This window comes from Syngnathus acus, chromosome 10 (assembly GCF_901709675.1).
Source record: "Syngnathus acus chromosome 10, fSynAcu1.2, whole genome shotgun sequence".
NCBI lineage: Eukaryota > Metazoa > Chordata > Actinopteri > Syngnathiformes > Syngnathidae > Syngnathus > Syngnathus acus.
In genome coordinates, this window is record NC_051095.1 from 19,636,530 (window position 1) to 19,662,738 (window position 26,209).

The 26,209-nt window shown below is 43.8% G+C and overlaps 1 protein-coding gene across 1 annotated transcript in view; it reads left to right on the top strand.

Annotated features, from left to right (window-relative positions):
• Positions 1-26,209, top strand: part of LOC119128613 (complexin-2-like) — a 41,094-nt gene that overhangs the window by 13,957 nt on the left and 928 nt on the right. Inside the window, exon 3 of the mRNA XM_037261165.1 lies at positions 22,177-22,352. Coding sequence (XP_037117060.1) covers positions 22,177-22,352 — 176 coding nt within the window. The remainder of the gene's footprint in view (positions 1-22,176; positions 22,353-26,209) is intronic.

The following is a 26,209-nucleotide window of genomic DNA, read 5'->3' on the forward strand; positions in this document are numbered from 1 at the left end:
TCTCTTAGAATTAATCGAAATCAATCCCACACTGTATTCTCGGTGATCCATTAATTGACCGCATGGTTCCTGTGAAGATCCCCAATTCCCACAAACATGCTCTCGCTGAAAGCTACTGCAAAAAGGGAGGAAAAGAAAGTCCACATTTCTATCAATATGTCTTTCCCGGGCACTTGTCCTACTTGTCCATATCGTATAACCGCCTCTTTGTTCCGCTGTGTGCATACAGCATACGAATAGCCACAAACAAAACCCAAAGCACAATTACTGACGTTCGGCTTAGAGAGCAGAGCATGACACGTCCTTCACGAGGTGCCAGGCCCTGCAAGAGAGAACGGATCGGACACGGAAATGATGCCAACTGACACAATGGAGCTCTAATTAGTTTGCAGATGTGAGGCGAATGGCAAGCGCCTCCATTTTGGGTGGAGGAGTGGCAGTGGGTGGCACAGCGAAATGCAGAGCATTAAAATAAGCATCCTTCTCACTTGTGCAAACACCTCAACATCTCATCAGCACATCAGACGGAATGTGCAATGAGCCTGCACACATTAAAGCAGAGGAAGAAAGTTTGCTGCTTTTTATAGGTGAATCCCAAGCTTCATTTCGTATCCAACATTCTGTTTGATGAACTCCTGATCGCAAATTTGAGTTACTCGATTACTAGCGACCACTAGGGAACCCCCATGTTTTCTTTCTATCAACAAGAAAGGAACTTTCAAATTAAAGCAATTGAAACGAGTGCAGAGGTTTAATCAATAACCTGAATACCTCAAATGAATCCTCAAAATCAAAGTTCACCTGAAGTTGCTCTTCCAGAAAATTGAGGATAATCTCTACCAAATGACAAATTAGGACAGCAACGACCTAATATTTTTTGAATAGATTATTCTACCGCTTATCCCGTTGATTAATCAACTAAATGGATCGTCCACAAAGTCAAAGCCTAAGGCACACTCTACTCACCAATCAATTGAAATCTGCAGTACTTTTGGCCCCTGTAGTGTAAAATTGATGGCATCAATAGCAGCCAGAAGCACTCATTCTGCCTCACGCTGATTATGAGCCAGAGCGGCCTGCTCCGTTATCATGGCCGCCGCACACTTCCGACATCACTGGCACGTTTTTGTTGGACGAGACAAAGCCAGGGAGAGGCGTCTTATCGGAGCTCATCTACAGAGACACAATGGAAGCGCGCGAGCTGAATGGGCGACCATTGTGGAGACGACAGTCACTTAACACACTGACTGTTAAGTGTGTCAAGTCACAAGACAGTGCTTTTGATTCCCAAAGCGTTATTTGTAAAGCGCTGACTCTGCTGCTTATATACGCGGCGGATTCATATGACCAGCCGTCATTCAAACGGCATTACACATAAATGCAGATGCAGCTAAACACAAACAGCTACCAATACTTATCCATCACTACAGTAACCCTAACCCATTCATTTTTCCATCGCTATCCATCCTATCCAGCCATCTACAATCTGAGAAACAAGAATTATCTGTTATCTGCGTCACAGAGTTGTCACACACAAAAAGTGTGATCAAATCATAAACGAGAACGAGGCTCATTTACAATTCAGTGACAATGTCATGCTAATAGTCGAGCTGAGAAGTGTTGATTATTCGCTTCCTTGTGTGAGTCAGTGTGTTTGCTTCTGTACGTCTTTGTCTGAACAAAATTGAGAGTGACATCAATTGAGCGACACCTTCCAGGCCCGAGTTAGCCTGCTAAAAAGCTGGCACGCTCGCTATCCTCGGGGGTCACCTGCCTCTGCCAGCCACCGGGCTTCATTTTCCACCGTTTCGTCACAAGTATTCACGTCTGGGCATGTGGGCCGCACACACGCACATGCACACACGCACGCGTTATAGCACTGTTGGCGTGAACCCTGGACCTCGGAACACATCATTCCGAACAACTTGAGCTGGACAAAGTAAGCAGGCAGCTGTGGGCGTGATCGTGCAATGTGTTAGAAAGCACAAGTGGGCCTTAGGCACGGTACAACTCCAAATGTATTTGTGGAGAGCCTTCTGTTGCGCTATAATACAAATAACAATCACTCCCCTTGGGATACATTGTATGCACAGTAATTATAGTCTCCTACTTTTACTGCATACAATCGATGGAAAAAGATATTATCACAGTAATCCTGCCATCAAAGCCCCGTCTAAATATATACCTGTATACACTAGGGCAGTCAAACTAATTTGTGTCACGGGCCACATCGTTGCTATAGTTTCCTTCGGAGGGCCATTATGATTGTCAATGTCTTTTATATGCAGTGCAGGCTACAAAACAAACTGACGAATAACTAGATTGAAAGGAGAGACTTGTAAAAACTGTTCAAATATTTTATTTGGGTTGTTTAATGGCGGCCAGTACACAAAGCACGGCAGCAGATGAAACAACAACCCCCATTCATTGTGTGTGTGTGTGTTTGTGTGCGTGTTGTGTCCACCGTCTGTGCCCATGTGTATTGGGAGGCCACAAAGCTCTGGGTACTGTATCCGTGTTCTGATTGAGCAGTTGTGTTTATATAAAATAATAAGAGGATTTGCACACACATGAACATGAAAAAGTATATGAGTTTGTCTAACTTAACAAAATATGTTACGTTGTTGCTTCTCCCACTTCAGGGCCATATCTGCCCCCCGGGCCTTGAGTTTGACACCTATGCACTAGGGTATGGAAACCATAGTTTGAGGTAGTTATCAATATGGCTAAACATTTTTCTATACGGCAGCGAATAGCATCAGATACTTGTTTATCATCCCAAATGATCAAGAAACAATAGCTGCTCACACAGATCTCAGGTTTTTGCTGGTGTAGTTTGATGTGAAATTAAGTTTGTTTTTGTCGAGACGGTGTCGCTGCGACACGCTGTTCTAAGTGCTGGAGTGAGACATCTGTTGCAAAGTGGAGAACAAAGCGCTGCTGTATTACCATGGTAATCCCTTGCGATGATTACAGTATCATGTTTTTCTCTCCCGACTATTGCTTCATCCATCACTTCTCGAGTGTAACGATGGTTTTCTCATATTACTTTAATCCTTAAAGTCACTGATAGCCCCACAAAGGACAGTGGCGCATCGAGCCATGATGTGAAATGTGAAGTGGGGGACTCGGGTCAGATTGAAGTCGGACTTTTAGGACTTTGAACTTGCTTGACTAAAATTCATGAAAGATTAAACTTATTATTCATTAAATTAGATTTGGATTTAGCTACAACCAACATGGAAAAAAATTGTCTACAATTAAATTTTCACATTTTCAAGGTTGGGTGGAACAGTGGAGCACTGTTTAGCACATCTGCCTCACAGTTCAGAGGTTGCAGGTTCGATTCCACCCCCGGCCCTCCGGAGTTTGCATGTTCTCCCCGTACCTGCGAGCTCCCCATATATATATAGGTGTGTGTGTGAATGGTTGTTTGTCTCAGTGTGCCCGATGACGGCACGCAGCAGAGTAAATAAAACTATCCTAAAAGAAACTAAAATAAAAGCGAAGAGAATATATCAGGCTTAATAGAGCTTGCTGATGAGCTGATCATTTGAATGAGGTGTGTTGTAGTAAGGGCGCACCTAAAACAGGTTGGATTGGCGCCCTTTAGGACCGCAGTTGGTGACCCCTGCTGTAAAAGCATTCCCCATACAGAATGACACATCTTCACTAAATAACAATCCTCAATCTCAGCTTTTATGATCTTGTCGTGATTGTGAATGGAGGCTAATGTTGTGCGTATATTTCAATTAGTGATGCTCTTGAGAGAACCTGAATTCTCACCATTAAAGGCTCAGCGTGGGCACATGGGTCTAATAATACCTAGCAGCGTCCTGCCTGACCTTGCCTTGACAGCCTCCTTTTAGAATCGCCCGGCGTCGGATATGTGCGCTTGCCGACTTGGTCTGATTGAAGAATGGAGCTCTAATAACAAGGGCGAGGTCGCGTCAGGACAGATTGCATACAAGCCTTCCACAGCCGAGTGAGGAAACACTCTGAACGTTACATTTCACCATGATCGTGGGTATTGATATTAAAAACTATAAATTTGCTCATAAGACTCGCACGAGTCAAAACATTCGATGCAGTTGTACCAAATGAGAGCCAAAGCAATCCAACTTTATTTATATAGCGTATTTTAGGACAACCATATATATAACATATCAAATGAAAATTACTCAAATATAAATAGGTGACAATAATACTTGAATTAAAAAAGAGACATTACAACTAAACTATTAGACAACATACACATTTTAGACAAAAACTAAACAAATGAACATTGAACATTTGAAAAAAGATATCACAAAAGAACTGAAAACAATCCAAAAATTTCAGTTGAAAATTGATCGAAATTCAATTGAATAACGATCCTACTATCCCATTATTAAGACCAACACAAAACCCATTACATGGTTTTATTTATTTTAGTTTTACAATCATCCAGTGGCTAACATTGCTTATGTTAAAACATCACTTCAACTGTTTTCTGTGTTGAATATTCCTAGTCTTTTTGCTCACCCTAGCATTTAACGCCTCGCAGAAAAATATGAGATGGATTCTTGCTTTGCTTCTCGCTCTTTTGAAAAGGCGCTTTTGCCTGTGCTTCAAAGTGGCGTCGGAGTGGTGGTTGCCTGATCGGCCTGCGCCTGATCAGAGCACTTGTAGAGATCCTCCAACATCAACCCTGCTTGGGATGCGGACCACATTGTACTGTGATGTGATGAAATCTGCCGATGGAACGGCATGCTGAGATTTTTCTTCTGCACTGCACTGCATTGCGCTCCTTCAACCGCGATCAAACCCAACAAGGTTATCAGCATTCCTGAAAACAATGTTGTCTTAAATGTACTGCCCTCCTTGATCGTCGCTTAGTCATAACACAGCAACGCCTGCAAAATGAAATCAAAAAACACATCGAGAGTTCAGTGCCGAAAGTTCACTTGGATTGTTGTCGAGTACGCCCACTGACACTCACTGTAAGCAGCAACAGCCAAAATGAAAATAAATGTGTTGAAAATGTGTGAGTGTGAAAACACCAATAATGATTAAAATAGAGATGAAAAATGATCAGCGGCAAACAAAAAATCAGACGGTAACAAAACAAAGAGGTCAGAGTTCATCGCAAATGCCGTGGTGAATGATGCTAATTAAGTTCATGCAAAAATAAAAAACAATGCAAAGAATCAATAGCCACATGTTTGGTAATGAGAATGAAAGCGGCTGGCGCGCACGGTTTTATTGCACACCGTTACATCATTAAAATGGAGGCCACACAAAAGAGTTATTCCTCCTAATAACTGTCATAGCCGCTTCCAAGGTAAAATAAATCACAGCCGCGCACACACAGGCGACACGGTGACGCTTTTACTCTTCTTTCATCGAGCATTTTTATTACAAGGACGCCTCTGTGTAAATATTTGTCATCTTTCTACGACTTTTTTTCACGGAGCTTTCATAATTCACATTAGGTACGCCCACAAATGGGGAGACATTTGTTGGTTTCCGTAGCAACGCGAGAGAGTCGTATAATACATTTCCACATACATGGTTACAAAACATGATCACAACTTCTTGATTAATTTAATAGCTCATGGAAAAAGCAAGCATTCTAATTCATTTCCCCAATTTATTTCTACAGAAAAAAAAAAAGATCTTATGACTTTTTTCCTGTATAAACAAGTCTCAATGAAGTACTATGCTCTAAAAAGAAATTGTAATACTTCAATTTTATCCCTTTTGCCCTGCTGAGAAATTATTATCCGCCTTGCAAAAAAAAGAAACAAAACAAAACATTTTCTTATGAGAATACAACTTTATTCTGGTGTTTATTTTTGGAGGGAGGGTGGGGATCTCATGAAGACTCATAAAATTGTGCCTTTTTCCTCAAGAATACAATCTCTTGAAATAACAGTTTGTATCACCTGATGACTACCTCATAAAATGATTTTTTTTTTATTGAAGAAAATTCAACTGTTCTTGTAAGCGCCTGACTTTTTTTCTTGAAAGATTTTATAAAATTATGAGTTTTCTCAATTTGTTCTGGTAAAATTTTGATGTTTTCTCTTCAGAAAGTTGGCTTTCCAACTTACGTTCCTCAGAAAAATATTATTTCATCCCTGTACATTTTTTTTCTCATATGATAACTTTTTACTCAAAATATGGCTTTAATCTCTTGAAACAGTCCCAGATCCCAGTTCCCAAATAGTGGGACGCGTGTGATGCCAGTAAACATGCTTCATTTCTTGATTTATTTCTTTTCTAGCATGGCCTTTAAATGTAAATACACTACGTTGACGAAATCTCCCCAGTGAAAATGCTGCAAACATAAACAGGAGGGTCCTCTCGTCATCTGTCGCGTGATTGATTAATGCAGCCATGGTTATCGTTAAAATCACATTTATCTTGGGCTCTTGCCCCAGGGGAGTGGCAGGGCTTGAGGTTGGAGATGAAACCCAGGTGATTATGCATGGCGGGAAGCCACACATCCGCTGAGCTAATTCGCCGACCGAGCCTCTCTAAAGATGGATTGAATGGGAGCCGCTGGCATTAGCATAGAAAGGCTGCTGCGGAAATTGGAGTCAAAGGCATAACTGCGGGGGGACAAGTGTGTGTGTGTGTGTGTGTGTGTGTGTGTGTGTGTGTGTGTGTGTGTGTGTGTGTGTGTGTGTGTACGTGTGTGTGTGTGTGTGCTCAAATATGGGTGTTAGTGATCAAAGTGTATAACCCATAATGCGATGAAAGAAGCTACGCGTGCTGTTATCTTAGCTTCTGCTGCCCTTTAGGATCAATTTCAAGGTGACAAACTACTATGAGCATTTAGCATGAATGCTTACTCTGCAATATTTCACATTCATTGGAAATTAGATTTTTTTTAACAAGAATAGTTTTTAGGTATATATATCTGGTGTTCACTTCTGTGGGACATTAATTGATGGCACAAAATGTAACTCAGGAGCTTCCACGTTGAGGTCTTGATGGGTGAAGGAAGCAATTTTGTAATATTTTCTCATATTTGTGTTTGGTATTGCATTTGCCAAAAGAATCCTCCTGTTTCATTTTGGAACCATGTTGGGAAGGGATGTGACATCAAGTCACCCACTACTTGCTATTGATTGATCGCTTGCCTATGGCTGTAAATCTGTCTTTTCTTATTTTTTGCTAATCACGAGGTGACCCTAATAAGACACCGTAGGGGAGGAGGGGAAGAAAAGCGCCAAGAGCAATCCTATCAGCCCCGCCTGCTACCTTATTTGACATTGAGACATCAGATACATTTATTTATTCATTTACTTTTCATCAGTATTGACGCTGGAAAATTGTAGTGTAACCAACAATGTGTTTTGATACAGTTTTTCTTGATAAATCATATCTTTCATCTGAGAACCACAGGTACAGTCATAAAAGACAGCGTGCTAGATATAAATATATAGGTCAAACTACAGATCAATAATTGAGCATTGTCATAATCTGTTGGTCCCTTCTACTGATTTGTGGCATATTTGTTGGTATGTATTATTATTGTCAAGCATCTGTCTGCTGTGACTACATATTTGCTCTTTATGTTATTATTTCTGACAGGAAGTATCAATGGATTTATGTAATGACACGTCATTTTCTGGCCTTAATAATTGTGAAGTGATGCAAATATTGTTGAGAGTCTTTTTAGTCTACTTTAAACAAAAATATAAACGATATTGCATAGAGTTGTCGGTACTTGCATCGGTTCATTGGGATCAAGTCGCAGGTGGTGTGTTAACGGCCTGCTCCTTTAGGCGTTCTTCCTCCTCCTTGCTCTTCTTAAGGTAATTGTCTTTCCAAGCCCGTGCGCATTGGCTCAGTTTGGTTCGGCCCGCTGAGCCGTGAAGCAACGAGAGGGGAGATGACAGGCCACTGTGTTCCCACCGTTTGGCATCCAATGATTGGCGACTGTTAACGTCCGCTTCCTGTTGCTTGTTCTGGCTCCTTATTTTGACAAGTCAGATTTGCCAGGCATGCATGAGATGGAACCTCCTCGTATAAAATGGAAAATCACGTAGCCGTCAGCTACTGCATATGCCGCCAACTGATAAAAAAGCGTTTAGCAAAAAGAAGCTCTTTTGGGATGTTCAGAGCACGATCCAACAAGGGGAGCGCTTGACACACTTAACTTGTATAATATTGGGCAATCTAATGAGGTCGCGTACAAGAGCTGGGGTAACAATTCTGCAGAACGTTTGTATTGGATGTCCAACATATTGCATTCACGGAGATGAATTATTCAATTTTCACACAAATTAAAACCGTTTCCAGCTGTCAAAATAGCCTAAGGGTGAAAAATTACAGTAGCCATTTCCGAACAGCCCTGTTTAAATCAGACGGTTTTGAATTAGGGGTCTATCCCTTCTCATTTCAAAGGAACAAGTGCAGACTCCCCTCTACTGCGGGTCAAGCGTGACCCTGGGACAATATGGCTGCCGGAAATCGTGGCGCGGTGCAGCTGTAAGCTTTGTTGTCATTGGGGGGTTTCTGGCTGTTGTACGGTGTTATTGTGCATCCAACAACGCTGGTGCTCTGCTTAGCTTTTGGCTTTGACAGAGCTGGCTCATCTCACTTTCTTTCATAAAAGAAATACGACTTTAGAATGAATGACTGTATGTACAGTACAGTTCTGGTACGTTTGCCACATTTCTCCTCAAGATGTATGATTTCATTCAACTAAGAATATGGTTTCTGCCAAAATACAATTTCATCCATCCCATCCATCTTCTTCCGCTTATCCGGGGTCGGGTCGCGGGGGCAGCAGCTTCAGGAGGGACTCCCAGACTTCCCTCTCCCCAGCTACTTCATCTAGCTCATCCCGGGGGATCCCAAGGCGTTCCCAGGCCAGCCGAGAGACATAGTCTCTCCAGCGCGTCCTGGGTCGTCCCCGGGGTCTCCTACCGGTGGGACATGCCCGGAACACCTCCCCAGGGAGGCGTCCAGGAGGCATCCTGATGAGATGCCCGAGCCACCTCATCTGGCTCCTCTCAACGTGGAGGAGTAGCGACTCTACTCCGAGTCTCTCCCGGATGACCGACCTTCTCACCCTATCTCTAAGGGAGAGCCCGGACATCCTGCGGAGAAAACTCATTTCGGCCGCTTGTATCCGGGATCTCGTTCTTTCGGTCACGACCCATAGCTCGTGACCATAGGTGAGGGTAGGAGCGTAAATCGACCGGTAAATTGAGAGCTTTGCCTTTTGGCTCAGCTCTCTCTTTACCACGACGGACCGGTACAGAGTCCGCATTACTGCCGACGCTGCACCGATCCGCCTGTCGATCTCGCGCTCCATCCTCCCCTCACTCGTGAACAAGACCCCAAGATACTTAAACTCCTCCACTTGGGGCAGGATCTCATCCCCGATCCGGAGAGGGCATTCCACCCTTTTCCGATCGAGGACCATGGACTCGGATTTGGAGGTGCTGACCCTCATCCCGACCGCTTCACACTCGGCTGCGAACCGCTCCAGTGAGAGCTGGAGATCACGGCCTGAAGAAGCCAACAGCACAACGTCGTCTGCAAAAAGCAGAGACGCGATGCTGAGGTCCCCAAACCGGACACCCTCAACGCCTCGGCTGCACCTAGAAATTCTGTCCATAAAAATTATGAACAGAATCGGTGACAAAGGGCAGCCTTGGCGGAGTCCAGCCCTCACCGGGAACGAATCCGACTTACTGCCGGAAATGCGGACCACACTCTGGCATCGGTGATACAGGGACCGAACCGCCCTTATCAGTTGGCTCGGTACCCCGTACTCCCGAAGCACCCCCCACAGAACCTCCCGAGGGACACGGTCGAACGCCTTCTCCAAGTCCACAAAACACATGTGGACTGGTTGGGCGAACTCCCATGCACCCTCGAGGATCCTGTTGAGGGTGAAGAGCTGGTCCACTGTTCCACGGCCAGGACGAAAGCCACACTGTTCCTCCTGAATCCGAGGTTCGACCTCCCGACGGACCCTCCTCTCCAGCACCCCTGAATAGACCTTACCAGGGAGGCTGAGGAGTGTAATTCCCCTGTAATTGGAACACACCCTCCGGTCCCCCTTCTTAAAGAGGGGAACCACCACCCCAGTCTGCCAATCCAGAGGCACTGTCCCCGATGTCCACGCGATGCTGTAGAGACGTGTCAGCCATGACAGCCCCACAACATCCAGAGCCCTTAAGAAATCCGGGCGGATCTCATCCACCCCCGGGGCCTTGCCACCGAGGAGTTTTTTAACTACCTCAGTGACTTCAACCCCAGAGATTGGAGAGTCCGCCTCAGAGTCCCCAGGCCCTGCTTCCACAATGGAAGGCGTGTCGGTGGAATTGAGGAGGTCTTCGAAGTATTCTCCCCACCGACACACGATGTCCCGAGTCGAGGTCAGCAGCACGCCATCTCCACTGTAAACAGTGTTGACGTTGCACTGCTTCCCCCTCCTGAGACGCCGGATGGTGGACCAGAATTTCCTCGAAGCCGTCCGGAAGTCATTCTCCATGGCCTCGCCGAACTCCTCCCACGCCCGGGTTTTTGCCTCAGCAACCGCCGAAGCCGCGTTCCGCTTGGCCACCCGGTACCTGTCAGCTGCCTCCGGAGTCCCGCAGGCCAAAACGGCCCGATAGGACTCCTTCTTCAGCTTGACGGCATCCCTTACCGCCGGTGTCCACCAGCGGGTTCGGGGATTGCCGCCACGACAGGCACCAATGACCTTACGGCCACAGCTCCGGTCGGCCGCCTCAACAATGGAGGCGCGGAACAAGGTCCACTCGGACTCAATGTCCCCCGCCTCCCCCGGGACGTGGGAAAAGCTCTGCCGGAGGTGGGAGTTGAAGCTCTTCCTGACAGGGGATTCCGCCAGACGTTCCCAGCAGACCCTCACAGAACGTTTGGGTCTGCCAGGTCGGACCGGCATCTTCCCCCACCATCGGAGCCAACCCACCACCAGGTGGTGATCAGTTGACAGCTCCGCCCCTCTCTTCGCCCGAGTGTCCAAAACATGCGGCCGCAAATCCGATGACACGACTACAAAGTCGATCATCGAACTGCGGCCTAGGGTGTCCTGGTGCCAAGTGCACACATGGACACCCTTATGTTTGAACATGGTGTTCATTATTGAAAATCCGTGTCGAGCACAGAAGTCCAACAATAGAACACCGCTCGGGTTCAGATCGGGGGGGCCGTTCCTCCCAATCACGCCCTTCCAGGTCTCACTGTCATTGCCCACGTGAGCATTGAAGTCACCCAGTAGAACGACGGAGTCCCCAGAAGGAGCGCTCTCCAGCACTTCCTCCAGGGACTCCAAGAAGGGTGGGTACTCTGAGCTGCCGTTTGGTGCATAGACACAAACAACAGTCAGGACCCGTCCCCCCACCCGAAGGCGGAGGGAGGCTACCCTCTCGTTCACCGGGGTGAACCCCAATGTGCAGGCGCCCAGCCGGGGGGCAATAAGTATACCCACACCTGCTCGACGCCTCTCACCGTGGGCAACTCCAGAGTGGAAGAGAGTCCAGCCCCTCTCGAGAGGGCTTGTACCGGAACCCAAACTGTGCGTGGAGGCAAGTCCGACTATATCTAGTCGGAACTTTTCTGCCTCGCACACCAGCTCGGGCTCCTTTCCAGCCAGAGAGGTGACATTCCATGTCCCAAGAGCCAGCTTCTGCAGCCGGGGATCAGACCGCCAAGGTCCCTGCCTTTGGCCGCCGCCCAGCTTGCAATGCACCCGACCCCTTTGGCCCCTCCCACAGGTGGTGAGCCCATGGGAAGGGGGACCCACGTTTCCTTTTCGGGCTGAGCCCGGCCGGGCCCCATGGGCGAAGGCCCGGCCACCAGACGCTCGCCTTCGAGCCCCGCCTCCAGGCCTGGCTCCAGAGGGGGGCCCCGGTGACCCGCGTCCGGGCGAGGGAAAACGTTATCCATTAATTTTTTTCATCATAAGGGGCTGATGAGCCGTGCTTTGTCTGGCCCCTCACCTAGGACCCGTTTGCCATGGGTGACCCTACCAGGGGCATGAAGCCCCAGACAACATGGCTCCTAGGATCATAGGGGCACGCAAACCCCTCCACCACGATAAGGTGACGACTCACGGAGGGGCAAAATACAATTTAATTATCAGAAATTACTAAGCATTCTTGTAAAATTACAATGTTTTTTCTCAAGCAAATATGACTTTAATTAAAGCAATTTTGCCTGCTTGTTGATGACCCGTTTTCCACCTGAATGTGACTTTTTTAAAATACTTTAATCTAAACACAGTACAATAATTCCCATCCCCCCCCCCCCCCCCCAAAGGCGACTGATTCTTTTCTTCTATTCAATCCTTGTCTTAGCTCAGGTAGCTGCCAAGTCACAAAGGTTTAATCTGATGGTGATTTTCTTCCAGTTGCCATTGAATTGTCGTGTGTCTTGTGAAGTCCTAAGGTGTGTGGTCGACCTTGTTTTCGGTGAGTCTTCCAGGGTGATAAATGTAGCCTGTCCATATGAGTGTGTGAGTGTGTTGGTGTCTTGTCCTTTACGGTCTCCTCTTTCTTTCGCAGTTAGCTATATGAACATTTTGCTTACTAGATGAAATGAAATGAGAAAAAGTGTATTGTATTTTGGGGTTTCTTCTCCCTGTGCTGGCATAAAACATGCTTTTTTTTAATTTCATAATATTTTAATTTGATTACATAAAATGTGATGAAACCTCCCCAGTCAAACACCGTCTGAAACTTAGATAGATTTCCCTTGGGAAATAATCCAAATGGAAATGAATTTTATGATTAGAAATAATCTCAAAACATTCATTAACTGTACAATTGTTGAGCCGCATGTTTTCTTTTCATAACTTCACAAGTGTGAAAAAGAAGCACTGTTGAAGTCTTTGAGCCCTATTTTCATGCCCAGCGCAATTCTGGCGCAAAATGTAGTTTAACTGTGTATTTCAGTAGACGGTGCAGTTAGAAATGGGTGTTTTTCAAAATAGATTCTCAATGATGATAATAATAATAATTGTTATTATTATTATTAGTAGTAGTGGTAGTAGTAATAGGAGAATAATAGAAAAATTACAATAATAATGACAATAATTATGATAATAATACATTCAATTAATAGATTTTTAATTGATGATTCAGAGGATTTGTGCACACTGTCATATTTATGGAGGAAATCTGATGACATGCACAACACATCAGCGGAGCGCAGAATCTGTCTGCCTGCGCCTAGATCAAATCCACTAAAATAGCATGACATCACTGCGCCACATCTTAGACCGGCTTTTAGCTGGTCTAAAGTCTAGTCTGCTTTTCACCAAATTGTCAGACGCGCCAGAGAGAGATGGATGGATGGTTGGATGGATGGATGGATGGATGGATGGATGGATGGATGGATGGATGGATGGATGGATGGATGGATGGATCCAAGATAGAACAAATAAACAATAAACAGCAGACGAAAGTGTCAACATATATAGTAAATAAACAAGATTAAATAAATAAACAATAAACATGCAAGACGAAATGTCCTCTCTGCCTCTCTGCGCCTTGACAAGTAATCTACAGAGGGGGAAAATAGTCCGTTCAATGATAGAAAAACTTTGGCACAAGTCAATTCTTAAAAAAAAGATCTCATTAGCCCAGCAACCCCAGACTTGTTAACTGTTAGCACACTGTGAGGAGGAGAAACTACCAAAAAGCTTCCAGCACAGACAGATCAGCGTGAGAGAAAAAGCGACTCAGAGCTGATTTCACTTGATTTTTAAAACATTTTTCTCTTCTCAACTGTTCAAGGTCTGAGGCTTACAGAAACCCAGCGTGGGAGTTGAATTGCACCCACGCGGCTCTTTGAACAGCACGAAACGGCCGTAACCTCCATTTGACTTTGAAGAAGTTGGCCAAATTGGGAGAATGCGATTCGACTTGACGGCTGCATTCTGTCAGATTTATTATTGTAACATTACTCTTTAAACCTTAACTGATAGCTGTTTGACTACGTACACACAGATTGGACATTATATTTTTAGTGAAGAGTGATTCCCTGAAGCTTAAAATCCACCACAGTTTAACATCACCTATCTGACCAGTATACCTGCTTCTGATTGAATTCCCTAGTAGGAGTTCATTAAAATTTGAAGGCTTTGGATTCTAAAATTCAGACTTTCTTGTTTCACCCACATCCTGCGACATAGGTTAAAATACTTTGAAATTTAAGCTTCAGGTTGGGATACAATTACGATTACAATTAAAATTTTGGGTTTTGGAATGTAAAAACCATGGAAGGGATGAAATTGTGAATTTTATGTTTTGTGACGACTTCCAAAAGCCTCTACCCAAATAATATGAGCCAGGCTAAATTACGACTAGCTAGTATACCTACTTCCAAATAGAGCTCAAGAAGGCAAATTCCCTTTTTGTTGGAGTCCTCACTTTCTACGTGTTCACATTTGTTGCTCAAATTGAACCACACAGAGCCATCCTGTCGTTTTAAGCCTTCATTTTGTCCTTACACTCATCCAAGGCCCTTCTTCTTTGGTCCATCCTCTGGGGAAATGTCCTCATATGGTCACTCACCCAGGAAACCTGCACTCTCATCATCACGCACACACACACACACAGACACGCACGCACACACACACACACACACACACACACACACAAACACGCGCAGCAACATCCTGGTTGGCAATGAAGACTCGTACATTTTGTTCTTATTTGGCAGCATCGAGCACACACACACATACACACACATTAAAGTGCGCATGATCTCACAGTCTCCGTTATGTAAAATCTAATCCTGTGACCATCCACACTTCTTTGTGGGTGCTTTTGAGTACTCCAGCGCTTCCAACTAAGTAGAGAACACAAGATCCTGCTTTAGGATGAAATGAATCCCCAGTTGACCGCCAAAAGTTCATTCAAAGCTGAAAGGTCTATTCTCCGCAATGATGGTTCCAGTATACATATGTTGAGGTTGGCTAATCAATCGCCAATTACGTGTTTTGGACACAGACACCTTGCTGAAGTCAATAGTGACGCCTTAAGCGTGTGGACATACTTTTTCTTAAAATGAAACTGGTAGCATAGGCACTTGTAAACTGTGCAACCCTGTCCTCACAAACGATATAACAAACTCAAGTGCCGAGAACACCCATGTTTCTCACCAAAAACAGGCCCGAAATAGCAAAAAGACAGACAATACGCTGTCGCGTCTGCTTTCACAATGAAACAGAGACAAGCCATTGTTGACCAATAACCTCTTTATTGTAAAAATGAACAGTTACCGTCAAGTGTGAAAGTAAACATCCAGCTTGCGTTTCTCCCATCTGCCTGGCTGCAGAAGAGACACTCAAGTGCTTCTTTGGATTCTCGTTTTAACCTAGGTAATTTCCTCTGCGATTCTAGCCGAGTGAACTGACTCTCAAGAACTTACGGGTCAAGACAATAGAATCGTTTGAATTCTACAAATGCTAAGGAAAGGTCCTTGGATGCAAGCTTTAAGCTAATTAGCATATGTTGCTCCTGGCCAACCTTTATGAAGGAAGGTAGCACTTTGAGATTTCTCTGAAATGTAAAGTGCATTATAAATTAAATTATTATTATTATCATTCATCTTCCGAACCACCAAAGCTACTGCTAAGTATAAAGAAAGGACTCTAGTGGGTTTTGTCCAGTGTTTCAGCATGTAATGGTTGGAGATGGGGGTCAGTAGTCATGTAGTTTTATTGCTTCCTTCTTTTTGATTGCCATTGACATTCAAGAGCTGGCTCTACCTACAGTAGTTGTCATGGCAACCCCCTTATCGCTATGCAAGGTTCCAACGACCTTGATCTGCAGATGTTGCCACACGAAGGAAAAACATCAAACCATCCCGGAATCCTTTGGGAATTTTCCTGAACCCTGCTTATCATTCCCTAAGCCCAGCCACTGTGAGGTCGGTTCTAAACACCTTGATCAACCTTCAGCCTTATCCTGTTTACCACAGAGATGCCATAAAATCGCCTTTATCAGACACCCTTGTGCTTTTAGCACATCTTGTCATAACTGTCATAACTTTCTTGCATTGCGTTATTTCCTTATGCGTGGATATGTTGCTTCTTAGCTTTCACATGAAATTTTACTGAATGTTTGTCCTGTGTGTAACATATTGATGTGGGAAAGAGGGTGTTGGAAATCAAGAGGAGGAAAACTGGACAGAAAGTGTGTTAGGGTTTAAATTGACGAGGTGACTATCAATGTTGATGGAGAGTCATAAAGCTTCTAAACGCTCATTTTACAGGGGACTTTCCATTCGTCCATCTGCCGCCTTCGCCAGACTAGCACTCTCTGTGTAGCAGTAAAATGTCCAGGAAGCAAGGCAGCAGTCTTCATTCATTTTCATCAGTCCAAAAGCATGAAAAATAAGCTGATTGTTGATGAGCTTGTCGGTTAGCCTCGCTGGCTTTGAGTATCCTGATCGCTGGTAGTTATAAAATATTCATACCAGTGAGACCACGGAAGAAATTGAAACTCCATCTTTGTTGCTTAAATGTCCACGCGCTCATATGGAACACATGATGAGACAGGCCAGTCCATTGAAGTGAAAAACGTGCACAGGCTCCTACTTTTTATGGTGAGAGGTATTTGTAATCATTTTCTTTTTGTTTCTTTGCTGTTCCGGCAAAATGTTGTCTGGTGAAACCTGTCCATAGCGCAAACACAAAATGCATTGTTTATACAGAAAAGTGACATGGCATGGACAAGCAAATCAAGTAGCGTCTCAAAGGGTTTCACATGTAACAGATGCAGAGTGGGCAACACACAATATAAAAACAATCCAGAGAAAAAGTCATGTGGATGTCCATAGTCAAAATGAAGAGCTGCAGGAAGACGCCCTCAGTTGTCATGGCAGTGTCTGCGAGGAGGTGGTCCACCTCAGATCACGTCCCAGTTGGTTGATGTGGAATACAGACAACCACTTTCAGTTTGGTTGTCACCTACCAGGATGGAAATCACAAACTGCAGTCGAATTGGCCAGCACAGGTTGATTAAAGGCCATAGCATAGAAATGTTAATTATGTCTTTCATGCTTCTACTGAGGTAGCAGCTCTGATATCTATTGGTAGGGCATTCCAAAGCTCTGGAGCCTAAATAGAGAATGCTCTTGACCCTGCAGACTTCTTTTTGGCCCTTGGGATCACTAAAAGACCGGCGTTTTGCGAACAAAGGTTTCGGGACGGAACCGATGATACAACTAGGTCGACGGCAGTATAATGGGCTACTGTCAGGAATCAGAAATTAAATTTGTGCCCTTTCAGGCACAGACCTTTTCAATCCGAGGAATCTGCACCTACCAAGCATAATCTTACTGTTAATTGAACGTTACTACCATAGGCTGGTAGTGATTATACGTCATAATACGATCCGAGCTTTTAATCGATCCGAAGCTAGGATGGGGAGGAGTTGTTGTTTTTGTTTGTATTTTTTTTAATTGGCTCACCGGTTCCCCATTTGTACTCTTTTTAAATAATACCACATTTGTGGATCCCCAAACTACCTACTTTGGCGAATTTAAAAGCCACTGTTTTAAGGTCTGATCTATGTGCAGTATTTCATAGAGCTAATGGTGCTAATAGTACCCAAATGACGAGGCATTGGGCCCCGTGATGGATTTTCTGAGCGTGAAACTTAACCAACACATCCGTAGGGGCTCACTCACCTCCCCGCTCCCTCGTATCGCTTCCCTGATTCTCCCGCCGTCCGCATCAAGGGGGTGCGCATGCAGTGAGTCTTTAGGGAAGGACGTCCTTCACCACGCTGCCGCACAGCAACTTTGTCACCACAAGCTAATTAGCCTCCGACATCAAGGTTAGCTGAGCGGAGACTCTAAATGGCATTTGAAATGTGGAAGAAGACAGCGTTGCATTTGTGGAAATGTTTTTGTGATTAGAATTCTGTGCAAGGACGTACGTTGTGGACCTTTAAGGGTCATCACTTTACATGGGCCTGCATAGGTGCTGCTTTTATGGTTAGCAAGAGAGTTGAAATGGGTCTTAAGTCTTGAATTACTTAATGCACCGACGTAATTAGGCCTAAGACCATTTTTTAATGGTAAAATAGGGATGAAGTGATTACGTGCTTCGCTAGGTGCTGGTATTTAGGCTCGCAACAGCATTTAAATGGGCTCGACAACAGGTTATGTGCTAACGAGGGCGTTTTGTAGCGGAAATAATTAGACTTACATTGCTTTCCTGATGGCAAATTTTTCAGGCAGACGTTTATATAGAGATTCTGTTGTTTTGGTTAGCGATAGAGTTCAATGTGCGAACATGACTGTCTATGAACTAATATGGTTCTAATATTTATTCTTTGCTGTTTTTAAGTGCATTTATTTGCCTTGAGGCAGGAAATATTTTTTTTATATATTTGCGTTATTATAGATTAGCATATGAGCAGAAATGCCTCCTTACTAGTCCATTAGACATTTCCGAGCGCACGCTGGCATTAAATGACATTTCACAGTGATTGGCGGCGCTAATTAGTTGATGAGAAAATGTCACCACGGCGGGATTTGAGTGAACAGTCTACTTTCAGCTCATAAAATTTGCAAATTAAAAGTTGCTAGAATGACTATTATTATTCCCGCAAAATTCCCTCAAGCTGTGAGAAGCAAAGTAAAGGAAAAAGTTTCCTTTTCTGTTCAGTGAATTTAATATTAGCCTGGAGTGAAGCAGGAAGCAGCAGAGCCTCTTTCGGGCATTGTGAAATTCAAAATGTTTTACACACCACCATATTCAGTGCTAAAAGAAATGGTTGGTGTGAGGATCTGAAAAGTCTCCATTTGTTTGGAATTAAAATGTTCTCCCGTGGTAGTAGGGGGTTCCTATAGGTATACTGCGGCTCCCTCCGACATTTCCCTCCAAAACATCCACGTTATGTTCAGTGAAAACTATAAATAGTCCATAGATGGGAATGCTTCTTTGTCTATACGCATGTGCCATAACATTGACTGTCTACCAGTCGATAAGCTCTGGCTCCACCACAACCCTAATGATGATAAGCACGAAGAGAAAAATGCCATTTTGTTTCTAATTAAAGTCCCAATGATCGTCACACACACACCTGGGTGTGGTGAAATTTGTCCTCTGCATTTAACCCATCCCCGTGTGATTTTAATCCATCCCCTGGGGGAGAGGGGAGCAGTGAGCAGCAGCGGTGCCGCGCTCGGGAATCAGTTTCAAATCAAGCGTTTCGGCCAAGTTCTCATGCTCCAATGACAGGAATTGGAATGAAGCTGAATGGCAATCAGCTACTCTAGACGGGTGAGTGACGCTAAATTTTAAAGGTGTTTTTCTTGCACATCTCTGAACCAGTCTCCCAGAACTCATTCCGTAGCACCTGCTGGAGAGAAAAAAAAACAGCCCCAGTTTCAGTGGCTTACACGGATTTCAGTGGACATGTCTCTCATATACGTATATCTGAAAACGTGTCAAAAGTAGCCATGCACTAAATCTATGCATAAAATGGACATTCTGGTTGTAAGCAGCAAATTCCTGGCCTTATACATGGAGAAACCAAAATTGATGACCATGTAATGTTATCTACAGTTTTGGTTTGAAGCAGCAAATTCCAGGCTTGTGCTTTGACAAACCTTGACTGGGGTATTCCTCCAAATGAACCCCAACCAGAAGCAATTATCTAGGCTATGTTAAATCACTGTAACTGAGTCCAGGATGTATCCCACCCTACGTCATCTAGAGATTCTCAATCTTGCTCGCGACTCCAATGAGGATAAGCGGGATAGAAAACAGATGGATAGACTCCAGCGTCTTGTGTTGTTTGCGACCATTACTTGACAAATTCCTTGGTGTGAGCAAAGTCCTTGCCAACACCAACGTCGTCTGAGTTCATTAATTAGTCGTCACCCCGCCTGTACGACGACGGACGGGTGCTTGTCCCGGCCTGTCAACGCCTCGCCTTCCAAACGGCAGCCGGGCACCTCCGGGTCACCGCCGTCTCATCAATTTTCCCGCCTCAAGCAGATGGCTGCGTCCGATATTTCCTCTAGAGGCAGAATGAGGGGCTTGCCTAGCTTTTTTTTTTCAGGAGATTTTCTCCCGTGAGACGGCGAGGTTCGCTTCTGGTTAAAATCAATTTGTTTCCGGTGCGTTGAAAGTGCGCACAGAGTGCAGGTGGATGTTTGGCGAGTTGCCGCTGTGGAAGCACTGGACTGGAAAGGAGAACCGCAGTGACAGCGTACACATGCGAGAACACACATGCTGACCATCTGGATTAGTCTGAGGAAAAAACGTTCGCATACCGCTCCCTGCTGGGAGATTTCAACATTTAGCTTTATTTTCCAGCAAATGTTGCTTTTAAGTGCTTCTGACAGCTGCAGTTGAACAGTTATTGTCCTTTAACCAAGCTGTGGATGGCATGCCTGCTTCCGAGTCAAAGGTTCTTGGTTCAAAACTGATGACATGAAATGGTCATGTGTCTTCTTGAGTGGACTGTTGAAATAAAATCCTATATTAGTATCAGTAACGCCTTCAAGAAAATTTGAAACAATTACTATCTTCACTAATTGGTACAGATTTTGATGGATATGTCTGTAACGGCACGATACTTGCAAATGTCTCAAGGATGGTTGAAATTGAGCTGCCTTTGTTTGGAGCAGCTACTTAAATTGCAGTTTGATCATTTCGAGGATTTGCTGTGAAAACGCAATCGTTTTTAATCACTCAAATAACACATTTTTAGAACATACAGTCAGATGTTGAAAAACACAAATCATAAACGTTTGAAGATGGAATAAGTTCCTTTCAAATGGAATACTGCTAATAATGCTGCTTCCATTTTCCGCGCCCCGGCCTCCAAGGGAGCCCGGATGGTGCGCGCAATCAGATAAAACAGACCAGATTTTATGAAGAGACACAAACGTCACAGCAAAGCTGCAATAATCGAGCTTTTTTTTCACGGAGTGGAAGGCACACGTCTGTGAGAAGTGTTGCTATCTTGCTATGTATGTATGTTGTGGCACCATCACATTTCTTTATACTGCTATGCACCGCGCAACACAGTCCAACCCGCTCGTCATGCATCGCAAAATATAAAGAAAATGAGTGGGCAACTCAAATTCACACATTGAATGCTTTGATCTACTGAATTACTGAAATGGAAAAATGCGGCTTCGTAAAATCAAGTCAAATTTATTTACTATACAGTTCTTAATCACAGAAACGTCTCAAAGGCTTCACGTGCCCATAGTTGACAAATATTAACGGCATCCTCAGATCGTAGCACCCAGGTGGGCAAGGAAAAACTCCAAACCTTGAGAAGGGCGCTCAGATGGGAGCATCCTCCTTCCAGGACTGCCATGGATGATGTTTTGAGTGGCTGCATTGCCTTCATTTATTGACTCTAGCATCTTTTACGGCATAATACTGAAAATATATAGTTCCGTGTATGCCACTTGGAGGATTTAATTAAAAACTATGACCCCAACATCATTATGGTGGCAACTAGTTCATGCGTGATGTCACTGCTAAACAATATTATCCCATGTTTAGCACATCTAAAGAGCCCAAAATGGAGATGAGACTATGCGACAAGCCTTACAATTTGGTCTCATCGTCCCAATTATCAGAGTCGCTGTCAGGCTCTTTGTCCTCGAGTCCTAACCTGAGGTCCGAGTGGCCGCTTTGCATGAAGAGATGCTAATCCCCTCCGGGAGACACAAAGACGATCAAGAGAATGAGTAATAATTTAGTGCAGCCACTTTCATCTGAGCAGCTCACCTCTGCTGTCGGGCACTTAAGCTTTGGTTTCAAGTGACGGAGTTTTGTGTTTGACTCTCAGGATGTTTAACCATCTCGGCTCTATGCTGGCACTTTGTGTCGACCTTTTTCCTTTTTGAGGAAACATTTTAGCTGTGTTGATGCAAATGTATGAAACCTTCTACGGTGTTTTCATTTAGTGAGTGAGTGAGTGAGTGAGTGAGTGAGTGAGTGAGTGAGTGAGTGAGTGAGTGAGTGAGTGAGTGAGTGAGTGAGTGAGTGAGTGAGTGAGTGAGTGAGTGAGTGAGTGAGTGAGTGAGTGAGTGAGTGTGAGTATTTATTTATCTGTACCCCATGAACAATGGTAGTAAAATCTGACATAGTCTCAGGGTAAAATTATACACAGTTGAGTTTAACACATTTTTCCCTCACACATGTTTCAGGGGCCACCAAAGACATGGGCAAGATGCTGGGCGGCGAGGAGGAAAAAGACCCCGATGCCCAGAAGAAAGAGGAGGAGAGGCAAGAGGCACTGAGGCAGCAAGAGGAGGAACGGAAGGCCAAGTACGCCAAAATGGAGGCAGAGAGGGAAAACATCCGACAAGGCATCAGGGATAAGGTATGAAACGCAACAGCTGCACCACAATCACATGTAAAAATTCAAAAAGGATCAACTAAAAACCACAATATAAAGCTTTTCCAAGGTTTCTGCCTGGATATAAAAAGTCTACACAGCCCTATTGAAATGACAGGTAAAAAAAAAAAGAAACACATTATTTTGAATTTTTACCACAATTGTGACATAATGTGTAAAATTCAATTGTAAAACAAAAAAAATGCTGATATAACGCAACACCACGTTTTCCACCCAAAAAATGGGGAAATGAGGCTGCGGTGACAGAAATATCAAATGACAAAAAAATATTGAAAATGAAATTTGCTAATATGTGGGTGCCAAACTGCAAATATTCGGGGGGTCCACTGTCCTCTTTTAAACAGAATGTGTCAGTGTTCAGGATTAAGCGGCTTAAAAAAAAAGTCAAACATATGAATAATACACAGTCGTCTCAACATAGCCAACACTTGACTTTGGAGCCGACTTTTTGTCACTCTGCGGAGTCACACTTGTTCCCCCTGTTGAGTTTTGTTAGAGGCGAGAGAAAACGACAGCCCCATACGACGTTTGAGGCTCAACTGAGCGTAGCTATCGTCTCTTCAGGCTTTTTGTTGCTCTTTGAATAACTCTGAAAGGCTGCCGAGCGAGACAGATGGCGGGCAGCAAAGAGCACAAACATGGAGGCAGAAGGCAGACGAGCTGATACCCGTCAGAGAATCCTCAAAGTCACTGTTGCTTCTTAAGAGACATTTTGGGGGTAAAACGTTTGCCATTATGAATGACTTTACTGACATATGAGGAACATTTTTAATGTACACTGCCCAGAAAAGATGGAAACTCAGTACTGCTGCTTTTGATGGTTTTAACAAACATGCTTGAAGCAGTGCTGGACAAAAAAAAAGATAAACATAAACATGATGAAAATGTGTTTGGACATGTGTGTCATAAGTTAAACTGACTACCGTGTCAACTGTTGTAGATGCAACAGTAGCTCATCCTCAAGGCTTTGGAAGTCTTTTAACCACCATGATAGTACGTGACTAAGACAAATCTTGGAAATTGATTCACTGCTTTGGGCTTTATGAAGGCTTTGTCATGTTCAAGCAGGGTCACATACCATTTTGGCATCAGAAGTGGGATTCGCTGTAAAAATACTGATTAGTTTGAAAACAGGCAGATGGGTAATTTGCAGTAAGGAAATCAATTTGCTGTTGAAACAACGGAAATTCAATAACTGTGACATTGGTGTCAAAAGTCCGAATCACTATTTGCGCACACTTAAAAAAAGACAAAACACAAAGAGTCGTCTCTGGACACTGAACGCCCTAAAGTAAAACCCTTCTCTCTAAGAGGGAATTTGCCACAGGGAACTCAAAGATTGGCATCTGGACGAGTGAAATGTCAAGTCTGACATTGGTGTCAGATTCACCATTAGGGCACCCTTAAGAAAGATTCTTGACTCTGATGGGGAAATCGCAAAGGGAATAGACAAACCTCTTTTAATGCCCAGCACAAATCGAATGCGAAATGCAGTCTAATTGTCCGCAAATGGTAGAGTTTTTCTTCATTTTTGTATTTTAATAGACGGGCACAGTTGTATAGGGGCGTTTGCTTTGTTGTGGGAGTGAACACAGCTGAGAAAAACTGCAAGCAGACCTCCACTTGCGGATGACCTAAAATTGTCCAGGGCCCCAGCACAAAATGGGGACGCAATCATTTCTACGCCAAGCGCACATTGACCTGTCCGTCAAAATAGAGCCTAAAGACATTGAAACAATTGAATGCCAAGTCAGACATCAGTGTCGGAAGTAGGATTCGCCGTTTGTGTTCTATGAACACACATGCACAGGTTTCCTAGATGATTAAAAAGGCAATCAACTGCATCATACGTGTCATACGTGAAAGTTTGGGATCTGCATTCGCCTATCCGCGCCCAAAAGAAAAATATAGAAAAGCAGCTGGAAAAGCAGTCAAATAGTAAATTTCCGCATTAAAATACCAAAAATTGTCTCCGTATTGATGGGATGTCAGAGTCACGTGTCTTAAGGGCATGCAAACGGCAAATCAGTGAAATAAGTCAAATACCGTAATTTTCGGACTTTAAGTCGCGGTATTTTTCATAGTTTGGGTGGGGGGGCGACTTATATATGTTTTTTTTCCACACATTTTTACTTGATCATTAACACATCACTTACAAGTATAGTTGACCACTTCACATGTTATTTTTAGTATAGTTGATCACTTCACATGCTTTGATATCTTTATCTTGAACATATTCAAAACATGAAAAATAGAGAGAAAAAATCAAATAAAGTAATTAACACTTTAAAGCGCCATATCCTCTGGACATGTCCTCTGTCACCAGGATGACATAAAGGACGAGAAATTTGATCGATGGATTTAATGATTTGGAGTGACAAATGGTTTGATAATATTGTTGTTTATGTGATAGTTGTTTAAAATATAGTTTATATATATCGTTGTATGGGCCTGTGGAATAATTTGAACTGCGGCGCGGCACACGGCATTGTTGACAAAGGACGATCGATAAAAGACGAGAAATTTGATCGATGGATTTAATGATTTGGAGTGACACAAATGGTTTGATAATATTGTTGTTTATGTGATAGTTATTTAAAATATAGTTTATATATCGTTGTATGGGCCTGTGGAATAATTTGAACTGCGGCGCGGCACACGGCATTGTTGACAAAGGACGATCGATGGATTTAATGAATTAGAGTGACACAGATGGTTTTATAAACGTGTTATTTATGTAATAGTTTTTTTTAAATAACTGAATGTTACGTCAGGCCCATTCTCAGCTCCTCGTTTGTGTTTGTCACGTTAGCATACCGTATCGTTTAGCCTGTTGTTGCTCGTTCATGTCTGTTCTTGGTGTTGGATTTTGTCGAATAAATTGCCCCCCAAAATGCGACTTATACTCCGGAGCGACTTATATATGTTTTTTTTCCACATTTTTGGGCATTTTATGGCTGGTGCGACTTATACTCCGGTGCGACTTATAGTCCGAAAATTACGGTATGTGCCTTTGTTCAATAAAGGTTAGCAAACGTCAGAAAAGATCACTAACAAAACACTAACAAGGTCCTAGTCGTGTTAACATATTAAATACAATAACCAGGGAGGACATGTCATAAAATACAAATAAGTAGGGATTTTATGAGTCCGCAAACCTATTAGTGTTGTAATTTAAACTCCATGTACCAAAGGGAAAAAAAAGCATATTTATACACCGCATTGCTGTGAGATTGTCCAGAGTTGCCTTGGGGGATCTCCAATGAAATGCGAGCAAATGGCAAAGAAAAGCTGACGAGCTGTTTTCACCGGCAATGATTTTAGTTTAAGCAATCCCCGGACGACCCTGAGGTCCGTCTGTAAAAACACACACAAAATGCGCCGGCGCTCATTTACGCAGCAGAACGCCGCTCTGGTGGTCTTCCTCAAGGATATTTATTGGCCAAGGAATCCCATTACAGGGAAGCGGCAACGAGGTCACGGAGGAGTTCATCCCATTTTCCGCATCTCTGCCTCGAGATCATTCGTCGTGCCGTCCGTTGACCAACTGGCCTTCTGCAATGCACTCCTTCTGAATGGCCCACCGCATTCATTAGTCTGGCACCATCTGCAAAAAAAACATATTAAAGGAACAACGCTGATAACAACGTGGAGAACAGTTTGAGGCACACAGTGAGATGGTTCCCATTATGTTGACATGGCGCTCGGGCTGGGTCATTCATCAATTTTTAGGGGTCATGGCTATTTTTTTAGCAGCTTCTACAGTGCAATGTGCATCTCTGCTGATATGCTCCACTTCCACTTGCAACACAGTTGCGAAA